A 22,038-nucleotide genomic window follows, 5' to 3' on the forward strand; every position below is an offset into this window, starting at 1 on the left:
GTAGGGGATGGGGAAGTGGCTGAGGTCTTGAATAACTTTTTTGTTTCTGTCTTCTCGGAGGAAGACGTGAATAATTTGCTGGGTGTTAGCGATGGAAAGGTGGTAGGACTGGAGGGTCTCAATGACATTATTGTTACTAGAGAGGCGGTGCTCGGCAGACTGGAGGGACTGATTGTGGACAAGTCCCCAGGACCGGATGGAATGCATTCGAGGGTTCTGAAAGAAATGGCGGAGGTGATAGTGGATGCCTTGGTGGTTATTTTCCAGACGTCGCTGGATTCCGGGGAAGTGCCGGAAGATTGGAAAACGGCTAATGTTACGCCGTTGTTTAAGGAGGGTGGCAGGCAAAAGGCAGGGAATTATAGGCCGGTTAGTTTAACGTCTGTTGTAGGTAAAATGTTAGAATCCGTCATCAAGGAGGAAATAGCGACGCACCGTGAGGGGAATTGCTTGATCGAGCAGACGCAGCACGGTTTCGTTAAGGGGAAGTCGTGTCTGACAAATTTATTGGAGTTCTATGAGGATGTGTCTAGGGCGGTGGATAGAGGAGAGCCGGTGGATGTGGTCTTTCTTGATTTTCAGAAGGTGTTTGACAAGGTACCTCACAAGAGGTTATTACAGAAGGTAAGGGGGCATGGAGTTGGGGGTAGGGTGTTAGCGTGGATAGAGGATTGGTTGTCAAATAGGAGGCAGACAGTGGGGGTTAATGGGTGCTATTTGGATTGGCGGTTGGTGACTAGTGGAGTGCTCCAGGGGTCGGTGCTGGGGCCTCAGCTATTTACCATTTATATAGATGATCTGGAGGAGGGAACCGAGTGTATGGTGTCGAAATTTGCTGATGACACCAAGATTGGTGGAACAGCAAATTGCGCGGAGGGTGTGGAGAGTCTGCAGAAGGATCTAGATAGGCTGGGCGAATGGGCCAGGAACTGGCAAATGCGAGGTGGTCCACTTTGGTAGGAATAATGGTAGGAAGGACTATTACTTACGTGGCAAAAAACTGCAGCAGGCGACGGTGCAGAGGGACCTCGGGGTCCTTGTGCATGAGTCGCAAAAACCCAGCCTGCAGGTGCAGCAGGTGGTCAGGAAGGCTAATGGGATGCTGGCCTTCATAGCAACGGGGATTGAATATAAAAGTAGGGAGGTCTTGCTGCAGCTGTATAGGGCATTGGTGAGGCCGCAGCTGGAGTACTGTGTGCAGTTTTGGTTGCCGCACTTACGCAAGGATATTTTAGCCTTGGAGGGAGTGCAGAGGAGGTTTACTAGGCTGATACCGGAGTTGAGGGGGTTGAGCTATGAGGAGAGGCTGAATAAACTAGGCTTGTACTCGTTAGAGTTTAGAAGAATGAGGGGAGATCTCATTGAGACGTATAAGATGATGAATGGGATGGATAGGATAGAGGTGGAGAGACTCTTCCCGCTCAGAAAGGACAGTAGGACTAGGGGGCACAGCCTCAAGATAAAGGGGGGGCAGTTTAGAACAGAGTTGAGGAGGAACTTCTTCACTCAAAGGGTGGTGAATCTCTGGAATTCTCTGCCCGTTGAGGTGGTGGAGGCTGCCTCGCTCAATATTTTTAAGATGCGGGTTGATGGGTTTTTGATAAGCGAGGGGATTAAGGGTTATGGGGAGAGGGCGCGAATTTGGAACTGAGCCACGACAGATCAGACATGACCTTATTGAATGGCGGGGCAGGCTCGAAGGGCTAGATGGCCTATCCTGCTCCTATTTCTTATGTTCTTATGACCCGTACCCCAGTGAGAGACAGTATATTTGGGACCCGTACCCCAGTGAGAGTCAGTGTGTGTGTGTGGAACCCGTACCCCAGTGAGAGTCTGTGTGTGGGACCCGTACCCCAGTGAGAGACAGTATATTTGGGACCCGTACCCCAGTGAGAGAGTGTGTGTGGGACCTGTGCCCCAGTGAGTCAGTGTGTGTGGGACCCGTACCCCAGTGAGTCAGTATGTGTGGAACCAGAACTCCAGTGAAAGTCAGTGTGTCAAAATGAATGCGAGTGAGACTGAGTGTGCATGGGACCCATGCCCCAGTGAGAGTCAGTGTGTATAGAACTGTATCCCAGTGAGACTCAGTATAAGGAACTATACCCCAGTGAGTCAGTGTTTGTGGGACCCGTACCCCAGTGAGAGTCAGTGTGTGGGGGACCCGTACCCCAGTGAGAGTCAGTGTGTGGGGGACCCGTACCCCAGTGAGAGTCTGTGTGGGGAACTGCTTGTGAGAGTAGTGCCACAAGAGGGCTACAATGTTTGGAATGAAATGTTTGGATTTGAGTGAAGGGACATTAGTTCTAGCCAAGATATGCCTTCTTACTAACAGACGCTCTCATTAAAACATTTGACAAGTTTTTAGAAATGAATTCATCCAAAAATAACCTTTATTTGCCAAAATAGGCCAATGTTACAAACAATACCATCGCTTTCCCATTACAGAGTAACACTCCAGATTAAGGATGGATCAGAATAGCTTACACAAGACAAAGTTAAAACACAATACTCGTTCTTCAGGAAAAAGGTGACGTGCCCAATCAGCTGTCCAGCTCTGAGCAGAAAGGTTGTCATATCCACGTCCTGATTTCAGATCTCCCCCGCTCCGGAATTGCTGATTAATGTGTGTACTTGCCATGTCCCTCTGAACTGGACACTTCCTTCTCACTTCTTCCCTTTCTTGACACTCTTCTTGCCCCCTTTTTGGGTATTTGTGCAGTATTTGGCCTCCATTGCTGATAAGAAACTGTCCAGCTGCTTCTCTCTGTTCTGCTGCTTGCTCTGAAGACACAACGATCCAATCAGCAACTCAGTCAGGGCTCCAACCCAAACCCCCACCTTCCTGCTGGCACGGCTCCCCTCAATCCAGGTGAAACAATGAGCAACGCACAGGGTGGAGGCAACAGGCAGGCCACAGGAGGCTCGTGATGACCCTCCCCAACCCCAGTGACTCCCATCCTGAGACAGGTAGGGAAGAAAGGTGGGACATGGTGGGTACAGTGGACGAACCAGACAGTGGGTGCTTTGGCTGGACACAGGTTCACATCCTTGTCAATCTGAACTCTCAAAATCTGGATTTCGATAAACCATTAAAGAATAGGCAATGATTCCCAGGAAGGCAGACCCACTGTTACCCAGAGAGCAGTGCCGATTCCTGGGAACGCAGTCCCAACATTATCCCGGGACCAGAGCTGGGAATCCCAATGTTACCCAAGGACAGGTCTGGTTACAATAGTCATAATGGTCCAGGAACTAGCAAGTTGGCAGAGTACCAGACAGGAGGGTGACTGTTCCAGGACAGTAATCACAGCAGGAGGACGAGCAGAAAGTTACTCAGCATCAATGGGATGTTTATACCTGGGGCACAATCCACTCACTTACCTGGATGAGCATTTTGAGGGCGTCGCTTCCGTCTGCCAGACCCAGTTCATGTCTCATTGCTTCCGCTTCTCGAGCCTCTCTCTCGCCCTGATGTGAAGAGATGTTAGTGAGTGACAAATGATAACTCATCTACAATACTGCTGCTATACTGACACTGACCCTCACTTACACTGTACCCTCCTCCCTATGCCAGCTGCTCCCCACACATGGTCAGGGTTAGTGTCGAGGGGCCAATGAGCCTTCAACACTGACCCAAACTCATTCCGGCCCCTCACTTACACTGGCCCCACACATCTACACCAGCCCCTCTACACTAACCTTTAACAGGGCCCACAGTCCCAGGGCTGCTCCCCAGAGTCCACTGCCTGACCTCATCCACTCTGACTGAGGCTGTACATCAGGCACAGACCTGGTCGCAGTACAGAAAGCAAATCCAGTCGCTGCTGCAAGTCTGAGTTCTGGAGCAGCAAAACTGTCAATGACCTGTCCAAATTCAGCAGTTACCTCGCTGCAAAAGGTGCAGCTGGGTTTGGGGAAGATAAACAGACTCCAGCATTCTCGTGCTGTTTGCTCAATTCTCTGACTTGAGGCAGTGACTCTCAGCCCCACTCTACACGATGACTGGTTCGGCTCGGAATCATCACTTCCCCATCCCAAGGGAATTGCCCAGGGAGTCGGCTCGAAGGGCCAGATGGCCTACCCCTGCTCCTATTTCTTATGTTCTTATGGATGTGTACCCATCACAATGGCCCAGTGGCTCTGCCCTGTTTCCAGACACCTGCCAGGCTGAATGCAAAGCAAAACTGGCCATAAATCTGTCTGAAATCTGCACTCCAACCGCAAATCCCAGCCTTTTCCCCCAGGGTGAAGAGGGTTTTGTGGTGCAACAGGTTAGCATTCCTGCCTCTGAGCCAGGATCTCTGGGTTCGAGTCCCACCCAAGACTTGACGGTCAAGGAAGATGCGTTCAAAACGTGGTCAAACAGGGTGAGTGTCAGCCTGCCAAGCACCAATGGCTGGTGGTAAGAGTGGGACACACCACACGATGTGGAGTGGCACCCCCTCAAGCTACAAGCCCCTGGTGACAGACGCTGACCTGTCCCAGAATTTTTTTTTTTTAATTCATTCATGGGACATGGGTGTCACTGGCTGGTCAGCATTTATTGCCCATCCCTGGTTGCCCTTGGAGGGCAGTTGAGAGTCCACCACATTGCTGTGGCTCTGGAGTCACACGTAGGCCAGACCAGGTAAGGACAGTAAACTTCCTTCCCGAAAGGACATTAGTGAACCAGATGGGTTTTTCTGACAATGGTTTCATGGTCATCAGTAGATTCTTAATTCCAGAATTTTTTTTTTATTGAATTCAAATTCCACCACCTGCCATGGCGGGATTCGAACCTGGGTCCCCAGAACATTAGCTGAGTTTCTGGATTAGTACTCTAGCAATAATACCACTAATGGTAATATCTGTGTGTGGGAAGAGAATTGGAAATTCACTCAGGGTTCTGCTTGTACCAACTCGAGTATCACCAAATACGCTACGAGAGGACACAGGTTTAAGGTGCTGGGGAGCAGGTACAGAGGAGATGTCAGGGGTAAGTTTTTCACTCAGGGGGTGGTGAGTGAGTGGAATCAGCTGCCGTCGGTGGTGGTGGAGGCGAACTCGCTGGGGTCTTTTAAGAGACTTCTGGATGGGTACATGGGATTTAATGGGATTGAGGGTGATAGATAGGCTTGGTAGGTAAGGATGTGATTGGCGCAACTTGTGGGCCGAAGGGCCTGTTTGTGCTGTAGTGTTCTATGTTCAAATGCAAAACCGGCTGTAATCTGGAGGTATTTGAGAATTTTTTGAAAATAAAATTTATTTAAAGAAACATGCTCAATGCATTTTAAGGACGAGAACTGGTTGGATTTTAATGTGGGTTTATTGTAACAATTAATTTTTAAATCAGCAACCACCTTTGACTAACTAAATTTTAAACCACCAAAAATGACAGACACTCCAAACGATTTGCTCATTATATTCAGTGTAGCTGATGACTGCACAACATTCCGTACCATCCGCTATCCTCATACTGAAATGGTGCATGGTCAAAAGCAGCAAGACGTGGACAATATTCAAACTCGGGCTGACAAGTGGCAAGTAACATTCATGCCATGCAAGAACCAGGCAATGGCCACCCCAATGACAGAAATCTAACCAGCTCACCACGACATGCAATGACATTACCTTCACTGAATTCCCCCACTATCAATATCCGGGGGTGGTTTAAACCATCGACAGGAACTGAACTGGCCATTTTCAGGTGTCCAGATCACCAACATCCTGTCCCAGCTTCCCCCCATGTCACACTATAGTTAAGCAAGCCCACCAATGCCTTTATTTTCTCAGAAGACTAAGGGCAGCATGGTGACACAGCGGTTGGCACTGCTGCCTCACAGTGCCAGGATCCCAGCTTGGGTCACTACCTGCATGCAGTTTGCACATTCTCCCCATGTCTGCGTGGGTTTCTTTCGGGTACTCTAGCTGTCTCCCACAATTCAAAGACGTGCAGGTTAGGTGGATTGGCTAGGCTAAATTGCCCCTTAGTGTAAGGAGGCTAGCTACGGTAAATGCATAGGGTTATGGGGATAGGGCTTGGGTGGGATTATGGTCGGTGCAGACTCAGTAGGCCAAATGGCCTCCTCCTGCACAGTAGGATTCTATGATTCTATGAAATTTGGCACATCTGCTACAACTCTCACCCAATTTTTACAGAAGTACCAAAGAAAGCATTCTCTCTGATTGTATCACAGCTTGGCATGGCTCCTGCTTTGCCCCAGACTGCAAGAAGGGTCATGAATGAGGCCCAGTCCATCATGTAAACCAACCTCTCATCCACTGGCTGTCTACATTTCCTGCTGCCTTGGAAAAGCAGCCAGCATAATTAAGGACCCCACACACTCTGGACATTCTCTCTTCCACCTTCTTCCATCAAGAAAGGTACAAAAGTCTGAGGTCACGTACCAAGATACTCAAGAACAGCTTCTTCCCTGCTGCCAGACTTTTGAATGGACCTACCTCGCACTGAGTTGATCTTTACACCCTAGCTATGACTGTAACACTACATTCTACACCTGCTCCTTTCCTTCTGTATGAACAGTATGTTTTGTCTATACAGTGCACAAGAAATAATACTTTACACTGTATACTAATACATGTGACAATAATAAATCAAATCAAATAATTCTGCACTCTCTCCTTTTCTTCTCTATGAACGGTATGTTCTGTATAGCACGCAAAAAAACAATACTTTTCACTATATACTAATACACATGATAGTAATAAATCAAATATAATGTGTTCACTTCCAGCCTCAGGTGACTGTGGGTGTGGAGTTTGCACATTCTCCCCAAACCTGTGTGGTTTCCTTTGGGTGCTCCAGTTTCCTCCCACAATCCAAAGATGTGCAGGTCAGGTGGGTTAGCCTGCTAATTTGCCCCTTAATAGCAGAGTAAATTAAGGGCGTAACAGAAAACAGGAGATAGGAGCAGGAGGAGGCCACTTGACCCTTCGAGCCTGCTCCACCATTCATTACGATCATGGCTGATCACCCAACTCAATAGCGTAATCCTGCCTTTCCCCATAACCTTTGATCCCATTCGCCCCAAGTGCTATATCCAGCCCGCCTCTTGAATACATTCAATGTTTTGGCATCAACTACTTCCTGTGGGAATGAATTCCACAGGCTCTTCTCTCTTTGGATGAAAAAAGTGTCTCCTCACCTCCGTCCTAAACGGTCTACTCTGAAAACTCAGACTGTGACCCCTGGTTCTGGACTCCCCTCACCATCGGGAACATCCTCCCTGCATCTACCCTGTCCTGTCCTGTTAGAATTTTATAAGCCTCTATGAGATCTCCCCCTCATTCATCTGAACTCCAGTGAAAACGATCCTAACCTGGTCAATCTCTCCTCATACATCAGTCCCACCATCCCTGGAATCAGCCTGGTAAACATTCGCTGCACTCCCTCGAGAGCAAGAACATCCTTCCTCAGAAAAGGAGACCAAAACTGTACACAATACTCTAGGTGTGGCCTCACCAAGGCCCCTGTATAATTGCAGCAATACATCCCTGTACTCGAAACCTCTCGCAATGAAGGCCAACATACCATTTGCCTTCTTTACCGCCTGCTGTACCTGCATGCTTACCTTCAGTGACTGGTGCACAAGGACACCCAGGTCCCTCTGCACACTCCCCTCTCTCAATTTACAGCCATTCAGGGAGTAATCTGCCTTCTTGCTTTTGCTTCCAAAGTGAATAACCTCACATTTATCCAACTTATGCTGCATCCGCCATTGATTTACCCACTCATCCAATCTGTCCAGATCATTCTGAAGGATCTGTGCATCCTCGTCACAGTTCACCCTCCCACCCAACTTGGTATCATCAACAAACTTTGAGATGTTACATTTTGTTCTCTCATCCAAATCATTAATATATATTGTGAATAGCTGGGGTCCCAGCACTGATCCCTGTGGCACCCCACTAGTTACTGCCCGCCAATTTGAAAAGCACTCATTAATTCCTATTCTTTGTTTCCTCTCTGCCAGCCAGTTTTCTGTCCATCTCAATACACTTATCCAATCCCATTTGCTTTAATCTTGTGCAGGATTTTGACAAACGCTTTCTGAAAGTACAAATATACCACATCTACGACAAGGATGAGTCCTGAATGGGATTGTTGCTTGTGCAGACTCGATGGGCTGAATCCCTACATGATCAGGCGTGACATTTCAGTGGAGCGGGACAAGAGCTGTTTTGGAATGGTTGAATGGATTGAGAATAAATTACTTACCCTCCTTTTACGGGCTCTCTGCTTGTGCGCGCTCTCCTTGGTAAACGCTGTGTAGGCCGGAATCTCTCCTTCCTCAATGGCCGCCTCCAGGATGGCACGGATCCGTGCTTCATCTTCAGATCTGGAACACAACACCGACTCCATGATGCTGTTCATGTCCCCCTCAAAATCCAGGTACGCTTGTTTTATATCTTCCCTCTCCTCTGAAGACCCTTTGTACTTATCTTCAAAATTCTTAATGTCAGCCACTGTGACCTGGGCACAAGCAAACATCAAAGTGAAATGTGAAAACCAAAATCCCTAGCAGCAAATTCAAGCTTCTAATCCTGGGTGACAGATACCCAAAACCCAGTCAGGTATCAGCACGGATTACACCATTTCCTCATTTTTAGATTTTATTTCACCTTGCCACCCTGGAGTAAATTCTCCAACGTCAATGTTAGTTCAGGTAACCTCGGGACAACTGACCCACAGGACAACTAGCCCACAGGTCACTACATCCGTTTAGAAATAAATACACTGGTTACAGGAATTAATCAGATTGAATTCCACATCAACAACTTGTGTTTGATTCTTCAGGAGGAACTCTTCAAATGCAGACAATAAAAATATAACAAAACTTACTGCAACTTATTAATCAAAGAAAGGGTTTAATAAAGAAACTTCATTACTCCAAACTTTGGGACCTCACCCTGGGCCACTCCAAGCTCCCCACAATTCTACACAGTTCCTTATTTATAGTGAATCAGCTGGTCAGCTGACTATTGGTTCCATGGTTTACTGGGTCAGCTGACCCCTACAGCTTGTTACCATTGGTCACATTACATCCAATACAAAAATAATTTAAGACAACCATCCTCCAGTATTCTTAATAACTTTCCAGTACCTGCCCCCTTTTACTAAAACAGTCTGATACCTGTAGATTTGCACCAGTTTGGGAACCTCCATGTTTTCCAGCATTTGTTTAATGCTGGCCAAATCAATTCTCAGTCGCTTTTCTGTTACTTGACTTTTTGTTAAGTGAACATTGTCCACATAACATTCAATCAGTACTTTCTTACCCGATGTGGCCATAAAAAAAGTTCCGTAAACGTGTCTGACAAATATCCTCATACCCAATGCTTCCACTAACACTCGGGTTTCAGCCGCCAATGTGCTTTTGGCTTATCTTCTTTGTTTCCCAGGCCAATGGGCAACATTTTCCTTCCTTACCTACCAGGAATATTATGAATACAGCACCGGTTGAATGTCCATCTGGCAGATTGACATGTGAAGCATCACTAAACACGACCAATTTCATTTCTTCTGCTTCTCCTAGTGCTCGGAATTTAATTACACGCTCCTCTAATTTTAACTTTTTTAATGTTGTATTAGCCTGCAAGATCTCTCTGACTGTGGCATGCTTCAACATATTAGTGAGCTCCAGGACATTATAGTTCCCATCTGGTCTTGTCTGTGTACATAGTCAATTTAGCTGTCCTATCAAACTCCTTAACAATCATGTTTCTTTCTCATTGGCCCGTTCCTCTTTTTCCGTTGATCTTTTTCTGGTGATGGGAATGGGATTAATACTGTTTAGATATTCTATTGACTCATTGTTACCCCAAGGTACTGTTGGATATCAAGACCAACATATCGAAAAGCACCAGCAGCTTGACTCCCAGCATGCAGTGTTTAAGTGTGCAGAAAACATGGAGCTAATGCTCGTCCCTTCCAGCGATGGGGGAACATCTGTTAATACTGACGGTAACTGTGGATTCCTCCAGTATACCAACTGGTATAGACTATAGCTCCTGACCATTTGTAACAAACTTTTTGTGCGCACTGCCTATGCTAATACAACCTGCAATTTACAGCCCGGTTGATTTACCAAAATTTAATGCAACAGGTCACCTATAACCATGTGATTCCTTTCACAGAAGGCTGAATGGGCTCTGCTGCAGTGTGCATTACAATGTGTAAACCTTCGCACATATCTTGAAACTCATCATTTGCGAATTCACCCCCAATCGTCCGTCAAAAATTTAGACGGTGCCCCCAATCCTGTTCCAATCCAGTGGGTCATAATTTTATCTATAATGGTCATTTTATCTTTGCTGTAAATCACCGTGGATACGCTAAACTGGGTGGCCATGTCCACAAAGTGCAATAGATAGCTGCCTTTGTCCTTGCCCCATATCTTTAGCTCCATTGCCATTACATCGTTTAGATCTTGTGCTAGTAGGTGACTCACAACTGGATGTAGAGGGTGTCCTTCTATATGAATTTCTCACTGGGCTGATATTTGACCTGAGATCATTATATCCTTTGTCCAGCACACCTGCATCCTGCAGCAGTGTCAGTCAGTCTCTGTGGTGCTGGATGAGCAAACTGAGACTGAAGTTTCAGAATAATCTTCTTTTTGTCCATCATGCTGCTGTCTGTTAGCAACACCAATGCCTCATGAATCCTTTGGTCTGATTTTTCAGTTCGCTTAAAGGAAGACAATAATGGCCAGATCTTGTAAAATGTTTTCCCAAATACCACAGCTTTATCCTGCTTCAAATCAATGGCCATCTGAGCTTTCTTCATCACAGACCTGCTTAATAACAAAGATATATCACTGGAAACTATATCTGTACTTCTAAATAAACTGATTCCCGCAATCTTACAGGGAAGCATCACCCTTTTGGAGAATGTTAGAGTTTTGTCATTTCCAAATCTAAAGCAGGCGGAACTATCATATTCTTTTACTTTTTTTTCGGCCTTTATGATCAATGACAATCTGGCCAATCTTGGCCGCGTTAGCATGGGCAGTACTATCTAGAACAGCACAGTTAAGAGAGTCCATCATCAGCACACATGAGACTCAACGCTCCTGCCACCAAAACAATGGCTTCGTGGTCCTTATCCTCGTCGCTGTCAGTTTCCCCGTGTTCTGTGTCACGTGGTTTCAAAGACACAATTTATTTTTTTTTAAGACAGTTTGCTATGTAGTGGTATGGCATTGGAAACAGTGACTCACAATCCCTCTAGCATTCCTTTGATTTTAACATCTTTTATTAGTATCCCATGTGTGTCATCTTTCCCCATTTTCAAATCAGGTTATAACCGTTTGACACCAGGTCTGCTGACATCACTGTCTCTGTTTAAAGGTCTTCATGTGCCATTTGGTCTGACACATGGTCGAGTCATCACTGATTCCTCTGTTCTGGGCACTATGGTACTCCAGTCTGAACTGAACAAGGTGGTGGAGAAGGATTGTCTCCCAAAAAACTTTTTTAATGATGCTGCCATTTGATCAAAGAGGGGCTCTGACCCCTTTAATTGTATTCCAGTCATTACTCAGAGTATCCATATGTGACAGACATGCACCATCCAACAACTGGCCAATACTGCAACTGGAACCTTCAAATTAAATTTCGTTAGTCTGTTATGGCCCCCATCAAAATCCATGATATACTCTTCCATGGACTGGGTGTCTTGTCTCCTAATCCTGTCAAACATCATCCATCCTTCATAATCTCCAAGAATTGTCCTTTCTGGTAAAACGTATCGAAGTATTGTAGCAGGAGCTGTAGCCCTTTTTCTTTATTCAGGGCATCTGTTGTCCAGTTGGAAAATACTTTGCTGCTAATTGGAAGCGACAAAGCTAATGCCATACCTTGCTTATTTTTTCGGTATTGTGGTGACCAGGGTCCACATTCCCACCTCTCTACCTCTGCCTTCCATGGCCGATATGGTTCGGCATCTGAAAAGACAGCGGGACAATCCAATCCCACCAGTTTACTTCTACCTTCTGCCACGGTTGTAGCATTATTCAAAGACAAACACCAAATTCCTCTGCTACCAGTGTTTCCTCAGAAGGGACTCTTCAACATGCAGCTAATGAAAATACAACAAAACTTACAACAACTTATAAATCAAAGAAAGGGTTTAATAAAGAAACATCATTACTCCAAACTTTTGGACCTTGTTCTGGGCCACTCCAAGCTCCGCACAATTCCCAACAGGTTCTTATTTATACTGATTCAGCTGGTCAGCTGACCATCACATCATTCTGTAATTGGTTCCATGGTTTACTGGGTCAGCTGACCCTTACAGCTTGTTACCATTGGTCACATCCCTTCTAACAGTGCCTCCAGACTTCCAATGTAAGAAACAACTCTAGTTCAGCAGATTAACAAAATCTGCCAATCAGCCAGAGGAGCTGACAATAACTGATAAAAGTTTGATTAAATAGGGAGCTTATCCTAGCATCACCCCCCCCCCCCCGGTCCCCCCACCAACCACTAGGAGGGTCACAGTCAAGCCACGCTGCTGCACCTGCCTTAAACCCCCCACTCCCCCCCTCAACAATGAACTGGCCCCAAACACTAACAGCAACCCCCCAACCCAGCAACAGAATTAATTAAGTACAGGATTATGCTTCTAGACACTAAACTGAAACCCAAGAAGAATTTCTTCTGAAAATCATCAACTTCAGATGGCACAATGGTTAGCAGTGCTGCCTCACAGTGCCAGACAGCTGGGTTTGATTCCCAGCTTGAGTCACTGTCTGTGTGGAGTTTGCACTTTCACCCCGTGTCTACGTGGGTTTCCTCCCGGTGTTCCAGTTTTCTCCCAGTCTGAAAGACGTGCTCGTTAGGTGCACTGGCCATGCTAAAAAAAAAAATTGCTCCTTAGTGTCAGGGAACCAGCTCAGGTAAATGCATGGGGTTATGGGGAGAGGGCCTGTGTGGGATTGTGGTTGGTGCAGACTCAATGGGCCGAATGGCCTCCTTCTCCACTGTACGATTACACGAAGTGGTAGAAAGCTAATGATGCTCTGGGGGAGCCTGGTCCCCTCACATTGTCACTCACTGTTACTCAGGTCAGTGTGAACTAACAGCAGGCAGAGCTGCAGTGACAATGTGCCAGGGAAGCAGGGCACCTCAAAGCCCAAATTAACCTGCCAGACCTGTAGTTAAAGCAGCATCACAAATTGTGACAAGGAACTTGCAAAAAGAACTTCAGAGCTTTTCCTGTCCTTCTTCTTAACTCCATTTTCAAACAGGAAGAATCAATGGTGCGGCTGTTCCTGATGAGGATTATACGTAAACGGTCAAGCTGCAGTGCGACTGAGTGAAGCATGCCTGAGCTTGTGTTCCACGCTGCTGCCTCTCACAGGCTGAACCTATCAAGAACACTGGATCTCTTAACAGTTGAGTGTTTACTGGTACCTTCTTAAAGAGCAGTCTCCAGTACTCCTCCCAGTCACGATCCTGTTTCATAATATCAGCCTCTTCATCCACGATACCTTGTTCATCGTACACAGCACGCTGCTCACTGTCACTCAGTACACTGTACACTTTACCCAGGATCTGGTGAAGAAAATGCAGAAATGACCAGGTAAATGATAATGACGGGGATTAATAAAATACACTCCCAGTGCTGTTCTGCCCCTTAATCCATTCTTTAATGGTGTGTTACCACAGATGTGAACAACCCTCCCCGAGAGTCATAGAATCCCCATAGTGCAGGAGGCAGCTAACTCTCTGACAGAGCATCTTAACCCTTACCATACACATCTTGGGATACTAAGGAGCAATTTAGAATGGCCAATCCACCTAACCAGCACATTTTTGGATTGTGGGAGGAAACCGGAGGAAATCCACGCAGACGCAGGGAGAATGTGCAGACTCCACACAGTCACCCAAAGTTGGAATTGAGCCTGGATCCCTGGCGCCATGAGGCAGCGGTGTTATCCATGCCATCCCTTGGCAGTAAGAGCTCAGTCTGGACTTTCTGCTCCATCCACACACTATTCAGTGGTACTGAGCAAAACCCTACCTGTTGGCCCACTCTGCTCACTCGGGAATGGGGAACACACGTGCTGCTGGAATGGGAGGAGGCTGAGTATGTGGTGTGGAGGAGTTCGGGGTGCGTGTGGCTTCAGGCAACTATTCGACATGGGTAAATGGAAAAGATTTATGCAGCAAGATTGAGCTCTGCAGTTAACAGTAAAGTGCCAATCGCTGTCTGCGCCACTTTCACTGTAAAGTTCATGAAAGGGGGACACACTGACTCACAGAGATTGCATTCTGGCTGAAGCATTTGGAAAGGGCTAAGAAGCAGTCACTATATCGGTGAGGGGCCAATGGCAGGGTGGGGGGAGGAACTATCCGGTGTATCTAGTAACTAGAATTGGCACTAGTGCCCATTCACAGAATTTACCTGGAATTTGTGAGTGGCTGCTTCCTTCTGTGTCCCTGTCACCCTGTCTGGATGAACCCGGAGAGAGACATTCCGATACCCTCTGCGAATCTCTCCCTCTGAAGCCGCCGGCCTCACACCCAGAACCTTGTAAAGATCCGAGGTCCCGAACGCCTCCTCACACTGTTCCAGCAGCCCCATGACCAAGCCACAGCCAGGTACCTGTCAACAGAAGACAACCTGTATCAGTGAGATTCCCCCTCCCACCTCCACCCTAGCTCCCCCCTCTCAGCAGTCAGAGCGGAGAGCCGAGTCCGACCCACAGACAGGGGAAATGCCCAAAGTCTGTGAATCACACCCACTCCCAGACTGCCCACCCCCTCTCTGTCCCTCTCACCCCGTCTGCCCACCCCCTCTCTGTCCCTCTCACCCCTTGTCTGCCCACCCCCCCTCTGTCCCTCTCACCCCCTGTCTGCCCACCCCCTCTCTGCCCCTCTCACCCTGTCTGCCCACCCCCTCTCTGCCCACCCCCTCTCACCCTGTCTGCCCACCCCCTCTCTGCCCCTCTCACCCTGTCTGCCCACCCCCTCTCTGTCCCTCTCACCCCCTGTCTGCCCACCCCCTCTCTGTCCCTCTCACCCCCTGTCTGCCCACCCCCTCTCTGTCCCTCTCACCCCCTGTCTGCCCACCCCCTCTCTGTCCCTCTCACCCCCTGTCTGCCCACCCCCTCTCTGCCCCTCTCACCCTGTCTGCCCACCCCCTCTGTCCCTCTCACCCTCTGTCTGCCCACCCCCTCTCTGTCCCTCCCCTCTCTGCCCCTCTCACCCTGTCTGCCCACCCCCTCTGTCCCTCTCACCCCAGCTCTGTCCCTCTTTCCTTCCCCCCACCCCACTGCCCCCTCTGCATCACTCCCTTCCTCCGCCCCTCCCCCACCATCCCTCCCTCCGCCCCCTCTCCCTCGCTCCCTCCCTCCACCCCCCTTCCCCCATCCCCTCTCCATCCCCCCTCACTGTCTACCTCACCTCTAATTCCTGTCCCTCCCTCTGACCACCATCCCAACGTCCCCCCCCACCACCAAGCCGCTGCTCTCATCCCCATCACCCTCCCCTCCTTCTACCCTTCAGACACCCCCAACCCTCTCCTGCCCGCCCCCTACGCCTCTCTCCCACCATTTCCCCCCCCGATCCCCAATATCAGTATCAATCCCCCCTCCCGGCCCACCCTCTGCCCCCGGTCTCTATCTGGATATTCATTCAGATCTTTCTCACTCCGGTTTGTTGGTGATTTTTTTTCTCCCGCCAAAGCTCCACTTTACATCACCGGAACTGAAATCAAGCCAACCGGAAACGCATTTACAGCCCCACCCCCTCCGTCACACAGCCCCGCCCTGCTTCCTCACTACCAGCCCGCCCCCTCACTCAGCCCCGCCCTTTACTCGGCACCGCCCCCTCACTCAGCCCCGCCCCCTCACTCAGCCCCGTCCTTTACTCGGCACCGCCCCTCACTCAGCCCCGCCCCCTCACTCTCAACCCTACTTCCTCATGAAAAGCCGCGCCACTCACTCAGCCCCGCCCCCTCACTCTCAGCCCCGCCCCGCCCGCTGCTTCAACCTGATCCTGTTCCGTCTCCACCTCGCCTCTCCCTAGCCCCGCACCTTTCCCCTCTGCCCCGCCCCCTGCCAACCGGGCGCGGGCGGTGCTGAGGACCCGGATTGGGGAGGCCAGATGGCGGGAAGTTCCTGTGACGGAGCGCGAGGCCCCGAGAGAGGGGGGGAGGGGCTGGGGGCGGAGCCTCGGCTGGAGCCAAAGCACCGGCTCCGCGAGGAGGACATTCTGTTCATGGAGCAGTGCAGCCCCTTAAAGAGACAGTGCAGCCCCTTAAAGGGACAACAACCCCTTAGAGAGACAACAGCTCCTTAAAGGGACAGTGCAGCCCCTTAAAGAGACAGTGCAGCCCCTTAAAGAGACAGTGCAGCCTCTTAAAGAGACAGTGCAGCCCCTTAAAGGGACAACAACCCCTGAGAGAGAGAGAGAGAGAGACAACAGCTCCTTAAAGGGACAGTGCAGCCCCTTAAAGAGACAGTGCAGCCCCTTAAAGAGACAGTACAGCCTGTTAAAGAGACTGTGCAGCCTCTTAAAGGGACAGTGCATCCTCTTAAAGAGACAACAGCCCCTTAGAGAGACAACAGCTCCTTAAAGGGACAGTGCAGCCCCTTAAAGAGACAGTGCAGCCCCTTAAAGAGACAGTGCAGCCCCTTAAAGAGACAGTGCAGCCTCTTAAAGAGACAGTGCAGCCCCTTAAAGGGACAACAGCCCCTTAGAGAGACAACAGCTCCTTAAAGGGACAGTGCAGCCCCTTAAAGAGACAGTGGAGCCCCTTAAAGAGACAGTACAGCCTATTAAAGAGACAGTGCAGCCTCTTAAAGGGACAGTGCATCCTCTTAAAGAGACAACAGCCCCTCAGAGAGACAACAGCTCCTTAAAGGGACAATGCAGCCCCTTAAAGAGACAGTGCAGCCTGTTAAAGAGACAGCAGCCCCTTAAAGAGACAGTGCAGCCTATTAAAGAGACAGTGCAGCCTCTTAAAGGGACAGTGCATCCTCTTAAAGGGACAACAGCCCCTTAGAGAGACAACAGCTCCTTAAAGGGACAGTGCAGCCCCTTAAAGAGACAGTGCAGCCCCTTAAAGGGACAACAGCCCCTTAGAGAGACAACAGCTCCTTAAAGGGACAGTGCAGCCCCTTAAAGAGACAGTGGAGCCCCTTAAAGAGACAGTACAGCCTATTAAAGAGACAGTGCAGCCTCTTAAAGGGACAGTGCATCCTCTTAAAGAGACAACAGCCCCTCAGAGAGACAACAGCTCCTTAAAGGGACAATGCAGCCCCTTAAAGAGACAGTGCAGCCTGTTAAAGAGACAGCAGCCCCTTAAAGAGACAGTGCAGCCTATTAAAGAGACGGTGCAGCCTCTTAAAGGGACAGTGCATCCTCTTAAAGGGACAACAGCCCCTTAGAGAGACAACAGCTCCTTAAAGGGACAGTGCAGCCCCTTAAAGAGACAGTGCAGCCTGTTAAAGAGACAGTAGCCCCTTAAAGAGACAGTGCAGCCTATTAAAGAGACAGTGCAGCCTCTTAAAGGGACAGTGCAGCCTCTTAAAGGGACAACAGCCCCTTAGAGAGAGACAACAGCTCCTTAAAGGGACAGTGCAGCCCCTTAAAGAGACAGTGCAGCTCGTTAAAGAGACAGCAGTCCCTTAAAGAGACAGTGCAGCCTCTTAAAGAGACAGTGCAGCCCCTTAAAGAGACAGTGCAGCCTCTTAAAGAGACAGTGCAGCCCCTTAAAGAGACAGTGCAGCCCCTTAAAGGGACAACAGCCCCTTAGAGAGACAACAGCTCCTTAAAGGGACAGTGCAGCCCCTTAAAGAGACAGTGCAGCTCGTTAAAGAGACAGCAGTCCCTTAAAGAGACAGTGCAGCCCCTTAAAGAGACAGTGCAGCCCGTTAAAGAGACAGCAGCCTCTTAAAGAGACAGTGCAGCCCCTTAAAGGGACAGTGCAGCCCCTTAAAGAGACAGTGCAGCCCGTTAAAGAGACAGCAGCCCCTTAAAGAGACAGTGCAGCCCGTTAAAGAGACAGTGCAGCCCCTTAAAGAGACAGTGCAGCCTCTTAAAGAGACAGTGCAGCCTCTTAAAGACAGAAGTCTCACAACACCAGGTTAAAGTCCAACAGGTTTATTTGGTAATAAGCACCACTAGCTTTTGGAGCACTGCTCCTTCGTCAGGTGAGTGGAAGTTCTATACGCAAACAGTACATATAAAGACGCAAACTCAATTCACAAAATTTCACAGTCTCGCTCCTTCAGGGAGACTGCGAAAGCTCGTGCTACCAAATAAACCTGTTGGGCTTGAACCTGGTGCTGTGAGACTTCTTACTGTGTGTCACAGCGCCAGGGACCCGGGTTCCATTCTGGCCTTTGGTCATTTGTCTGTGTGGAGTCCGCAAGTTCTCCCTGTGTCTGCATGGATTTCCTTCGGGTGCTCAGGTTTCCTCGAAAGATGTACAGGTTAGGTGGATCGGCTGTGCTAAATTGCCCCTTTGTGTCCCAAGGTTAGGAGATTGAGCGGGGTAAACACAGGAGGTTATGGGGATAGGGCAGGTCTGGGTAAGATGTCGGTGAGTTGGTGCAGATTTGATGTGCCAAATGGCCTCCTTCTGCACTACAGATTCTATGAAATGGAGTATAACATGGAAAAATGTAAGACGGGACAGAAAGTACACTATCCAAATTGTGAAAGATTGCAGGGCTCTGAGGTACAGAGGGGTTTGAGTGTCCCATTGAATCAAAACACAAAGAAAATTACAGCACAGGAACTGGCTTCCGGCTCTCCAAGCCTACACTGAACGTGCTGCCTGACTGAACTAAAACTTCCTATCCTTCCAGGTATCATCTATTCACGTATATGTATCCTAATCATGTATTTGTCCACACACCCCTTAAAAGTCACTGGTATCTGCTTCCACTATCTCCCCGGTAGTGAGTTCCAGGCACCCACCACCCTCTGTGTAAAAAAACTTGCCTCGTACATCTTCTTTAAATCCTTAACCCTATGCCCCCTAGTAATTGACTCTGTCCATGCCCCTCATACTTCTATCAGGTCGCCCCTCAACCTCCGTCGTTCCATTGAGAACAAACCAAGTTTCTCCAACCTCTCCTCATAGCTAATGCCCTCCATACCAGGCAACATCCTGGTAAATCTTTTCTGTACCCTCTCCAAAGCCTCCACATCCTTCTGGTAGTGTGGCGACCAGAATTGAACACTATATTCCAACTAAGGTTCTATAAAACTGCAACATGACTTGCCAATTTTTAAACTCAGTGCCCCGGCCGATGAAGGCAAGCATGCCGTATGCCTTCTTGACTACCTTCTCCACCTGCGTTGCCACTTTCAGGGCAATGTGTTTCTCCCTGTACGCCCAGATCCCTCTGTCTATCAATACTCTTAAGGGTTCTGCCATTTACTGTATATTTCCTATCTTTATTTGACCTTCCAAAATGCATTACCTCACATTTGTCTGGATTAAACTCCATCTGCCATCTCTCCGCCCAAGTCTCTAATGGATCTCTTTTCATTCACAGGTTTTAAGTCGGTCCACCTCGTGTCCAACGAGGGGCATACACGCGATGGGTCATACTGGGGCTGCTCTTGTTTGTTCAGGATTGGCCTAGTGCTTCATGTCGTTAGTGTGTGCTTAAACTGGACCAGATGCTGGGCAAGACGACAGCTCAGTGACTATCACTGATTGTTGTGCAGACACATGGATTTGGGCCGGTGTCTGTGGGGAGTTTGCGCATTCTCCCCGTGCTTGCGTGGGTTTTCTCCGGGTGCTCCGGTTTCCTCCCACACCCCAAAGATGTGCTGTTAGGCTGATTGGCAGGAATAAATTGTCCCGAAATCAGTTTCCCTCAATCTGGATGGCCATAAAACATTAGACAGGGGTCAAGGGGAGAGAGGGGGACTGGTGGTGTTGAGATGGCGGCGTGGGCTCGTTGGGCCGAAGGGCCTGTTTCCCAAGCTGATTTTGTCCTTTGTTCTTTGATCTGTATCCTGCTGCATTCACCAACCTTTGTATCGTCTGCAAACTTACAAATCAAACCAGTTACATTTTCCTGCAAATCATTTGTATAATAAATAGCACTGATCCCTGAGGCATGCCACTAGTCACAGCTTTCCATTCAGAAACGCACCTTTCCACTGCTACCCTCTGTCTTCTATGACCAAGTAAGAAATTTCACAACACAAGGTTAAAGTCCAACGGGTTTATTTGGTAGCAAAAGCCACCAGCTTCTATGATCAAGCCAGTTTTCTACCTACCTTGCCAGCTCACCTCTGTTCCCATGTGACTACACCTTCTGTGCCAGTCTGCCAATGAGGGTCCTTGTGTCAAAGGCCTTACTGAAGTCCATGAAGGTAACGTCCACTGCCCGACCCTCATCTTTGTCACTTCCTCGGAAAACTCAACCAATTTAGTGAGACACGCCCTCCCATTCACAAAACCATGTTGCCTCTTGCTGATACATCCATTTATTTCCAAGTCTGTCTTGAAGAACCCTCTCCAATAATTTCCCTACCACTGATATGTACAGTATAGTGCGCAGTATTGGATGGCTTATTTCAGGAAAGGTGTAAATGCATTGGACGTGGTTCAGAGAAGATTTACTGGGTTTGTACCCGCTCTGGGTTGGGTGTCTGATGAGGAAAGGTTGGGAAGACTGGAGTTTAGCAGAGTAAGAGGCAACTTTATCAAAAGATAGGTTATCAGGGGTAAGCAGGATGCTGGGTCAGTTTGGGAGGTGGGGGCCCAGTGCTGGTGGGGTTCGCAGGGAAGCCCATGCTAGGGTTCACTGGGGGGGACTCCAGTGGGAGGGTGGGGTCAGGAGTGTGGGGGTTTCATGTGCGGGATTGCTCTCGGTGTTTAAAACTATAAAAAGTAAAATGTTTATGTATTAGTCACAAGTAGGCTTACGTTAACACTGCAATGAAGTTACTGTGAAAATCCCCGAGTCACCACACTCCGGCACCTGTTCGGGTACGCTAAGGGAGAATTTAGCATAGACAGTGCACCAAACCAGCACGTCTTTCGGACTGTGGGAGGAAACCGGAGCACCCGGAGGAAACCCACGCAGACACTGGGAGAACATGCAAACTCCGCACAGACAGTGACCCAAGTCGGGAATTGAACCTGGGTCCCTGGTGCTGTGAAGCAACAGTGCTAACTATTGTAATTCCTCCAACTTTTTTTGGAGTAACTGGCAGAACTCTCCAGCATTAACAATTCAAATAGTACAGAAAAATGGCAGATGGAATTTAATCCCGACAAATGCAAGGTGATGCATTTTGGAGGATCAAATTTAGGTTTGAATTATACTGTAAATGGCATAATCCTTAGGAACATTAACACACAGAGGGACCTTTGTAAATAACAGTAGGGACTCTTGTAAGTAACAATAGGGTCCCTTGTAAGTAACAATTAGGTCCCTTGTAAGTAACAATAGAGACTAGTTGAGTTCTTTGAAAATGTGACTGAACACATTGACGAAGGAAGAGCGGTGGATGTGGTTTACATGGACTTCAGCAAGGCGTTTGATAAGGTCCCCCATGAAAGACTTCTTGAAAAAGTGAGAGGGCATGGGATCCAAGGGGCTGTTGCCTTGTGGATCCAGAACTGGATTGCCTACAGAACGCAGACAGTGGTTGTGGATGGGTCTTTTTCTGCATGGAGGTTGGTCACCAGTGGAGTGCCCCAGGGATCTGTTCTGGGACCCTTGCTGTTTGTCATTTTCATAAATGACCTGGATAAGGAAGTGGAGGGATGGGTTAGTAAGTTCGCCGACAATATGAAGGTCGGTGGTGGTGTGGATAGGCTGGAGGGTTGTCAGAAGTTGCAGCGTGACATAGATAGGATGCAAGACTGGGCAGAGAAGTGGCAGATGGACTTCAACGCAGATAAATGTGTAGTGGTCCATTTTGGCAGGATCACTGGGATGAAGGAATACAATATCAAGGGTAGGAGTCTTAGCAGTGTTGAAGAGCAGAAGGACCTTGGGGTCCGGGTCCATAGGACTCTTAAATCAGCCTCGCAGGTGGAGGATG

General features: G+C 48.5%; 1 protein-coding gene across 1 annotated transcript; it reads right to left on the bottom strand.

The window, feature by feature from the left end:
- Nucleotides 1–2,372: 2,372 nt before the first annotated feature.
- dnajc9 (DnaJ (Hsp40) homolog, subfamily C, member 9) lies at nucleotides 2,373–15,752 on the bottom strand. The gene is made up of 6 exons (XM_080215619.1): nucleotides 15,661–15,752; nucleotides 14,414–14,614; nucleotides 13,420–13,560; nucleotides 8,219–8,473; nucleotides 3,382–3,468; nucleotides 2,373–2,781 (listed from the first exon to the last, which is right to left on the bottom strand). Exons 2-6 carry the CDS (start codon nucleotides 14,591–14,593, stop codon nucleotides 2,665–2,667), a joined length of 780 nt encoding a protein of 259 aa, XP_080071745.1. The 5' UTR covers nucleotides 14,594–14,614; nucleotides 15,661–15,752; the 3' UTR covers nucleotides 2,373–2,664.
- Nucleotides 15,753–22,038: the final 6,286 nt, after the last annotated feature.

Source organism: Carcharhinus amblyrhynchos, chromosome 31, assembly GCF_965287045.1.
Source record: "Carcharhinus amblyrhynchos chromosome 31, sCarAmb.v2.hapA, whole genome shotgun sequence".
NCBI classification, from domain to species: domain Eukaryota; kingdom Metazoa; phylum Chordata; class Chondrichthyes; order Carcharhiniformes; family Carcharhinidae; genus Carcharhinus; species Carcharhinus amblyrhynchos.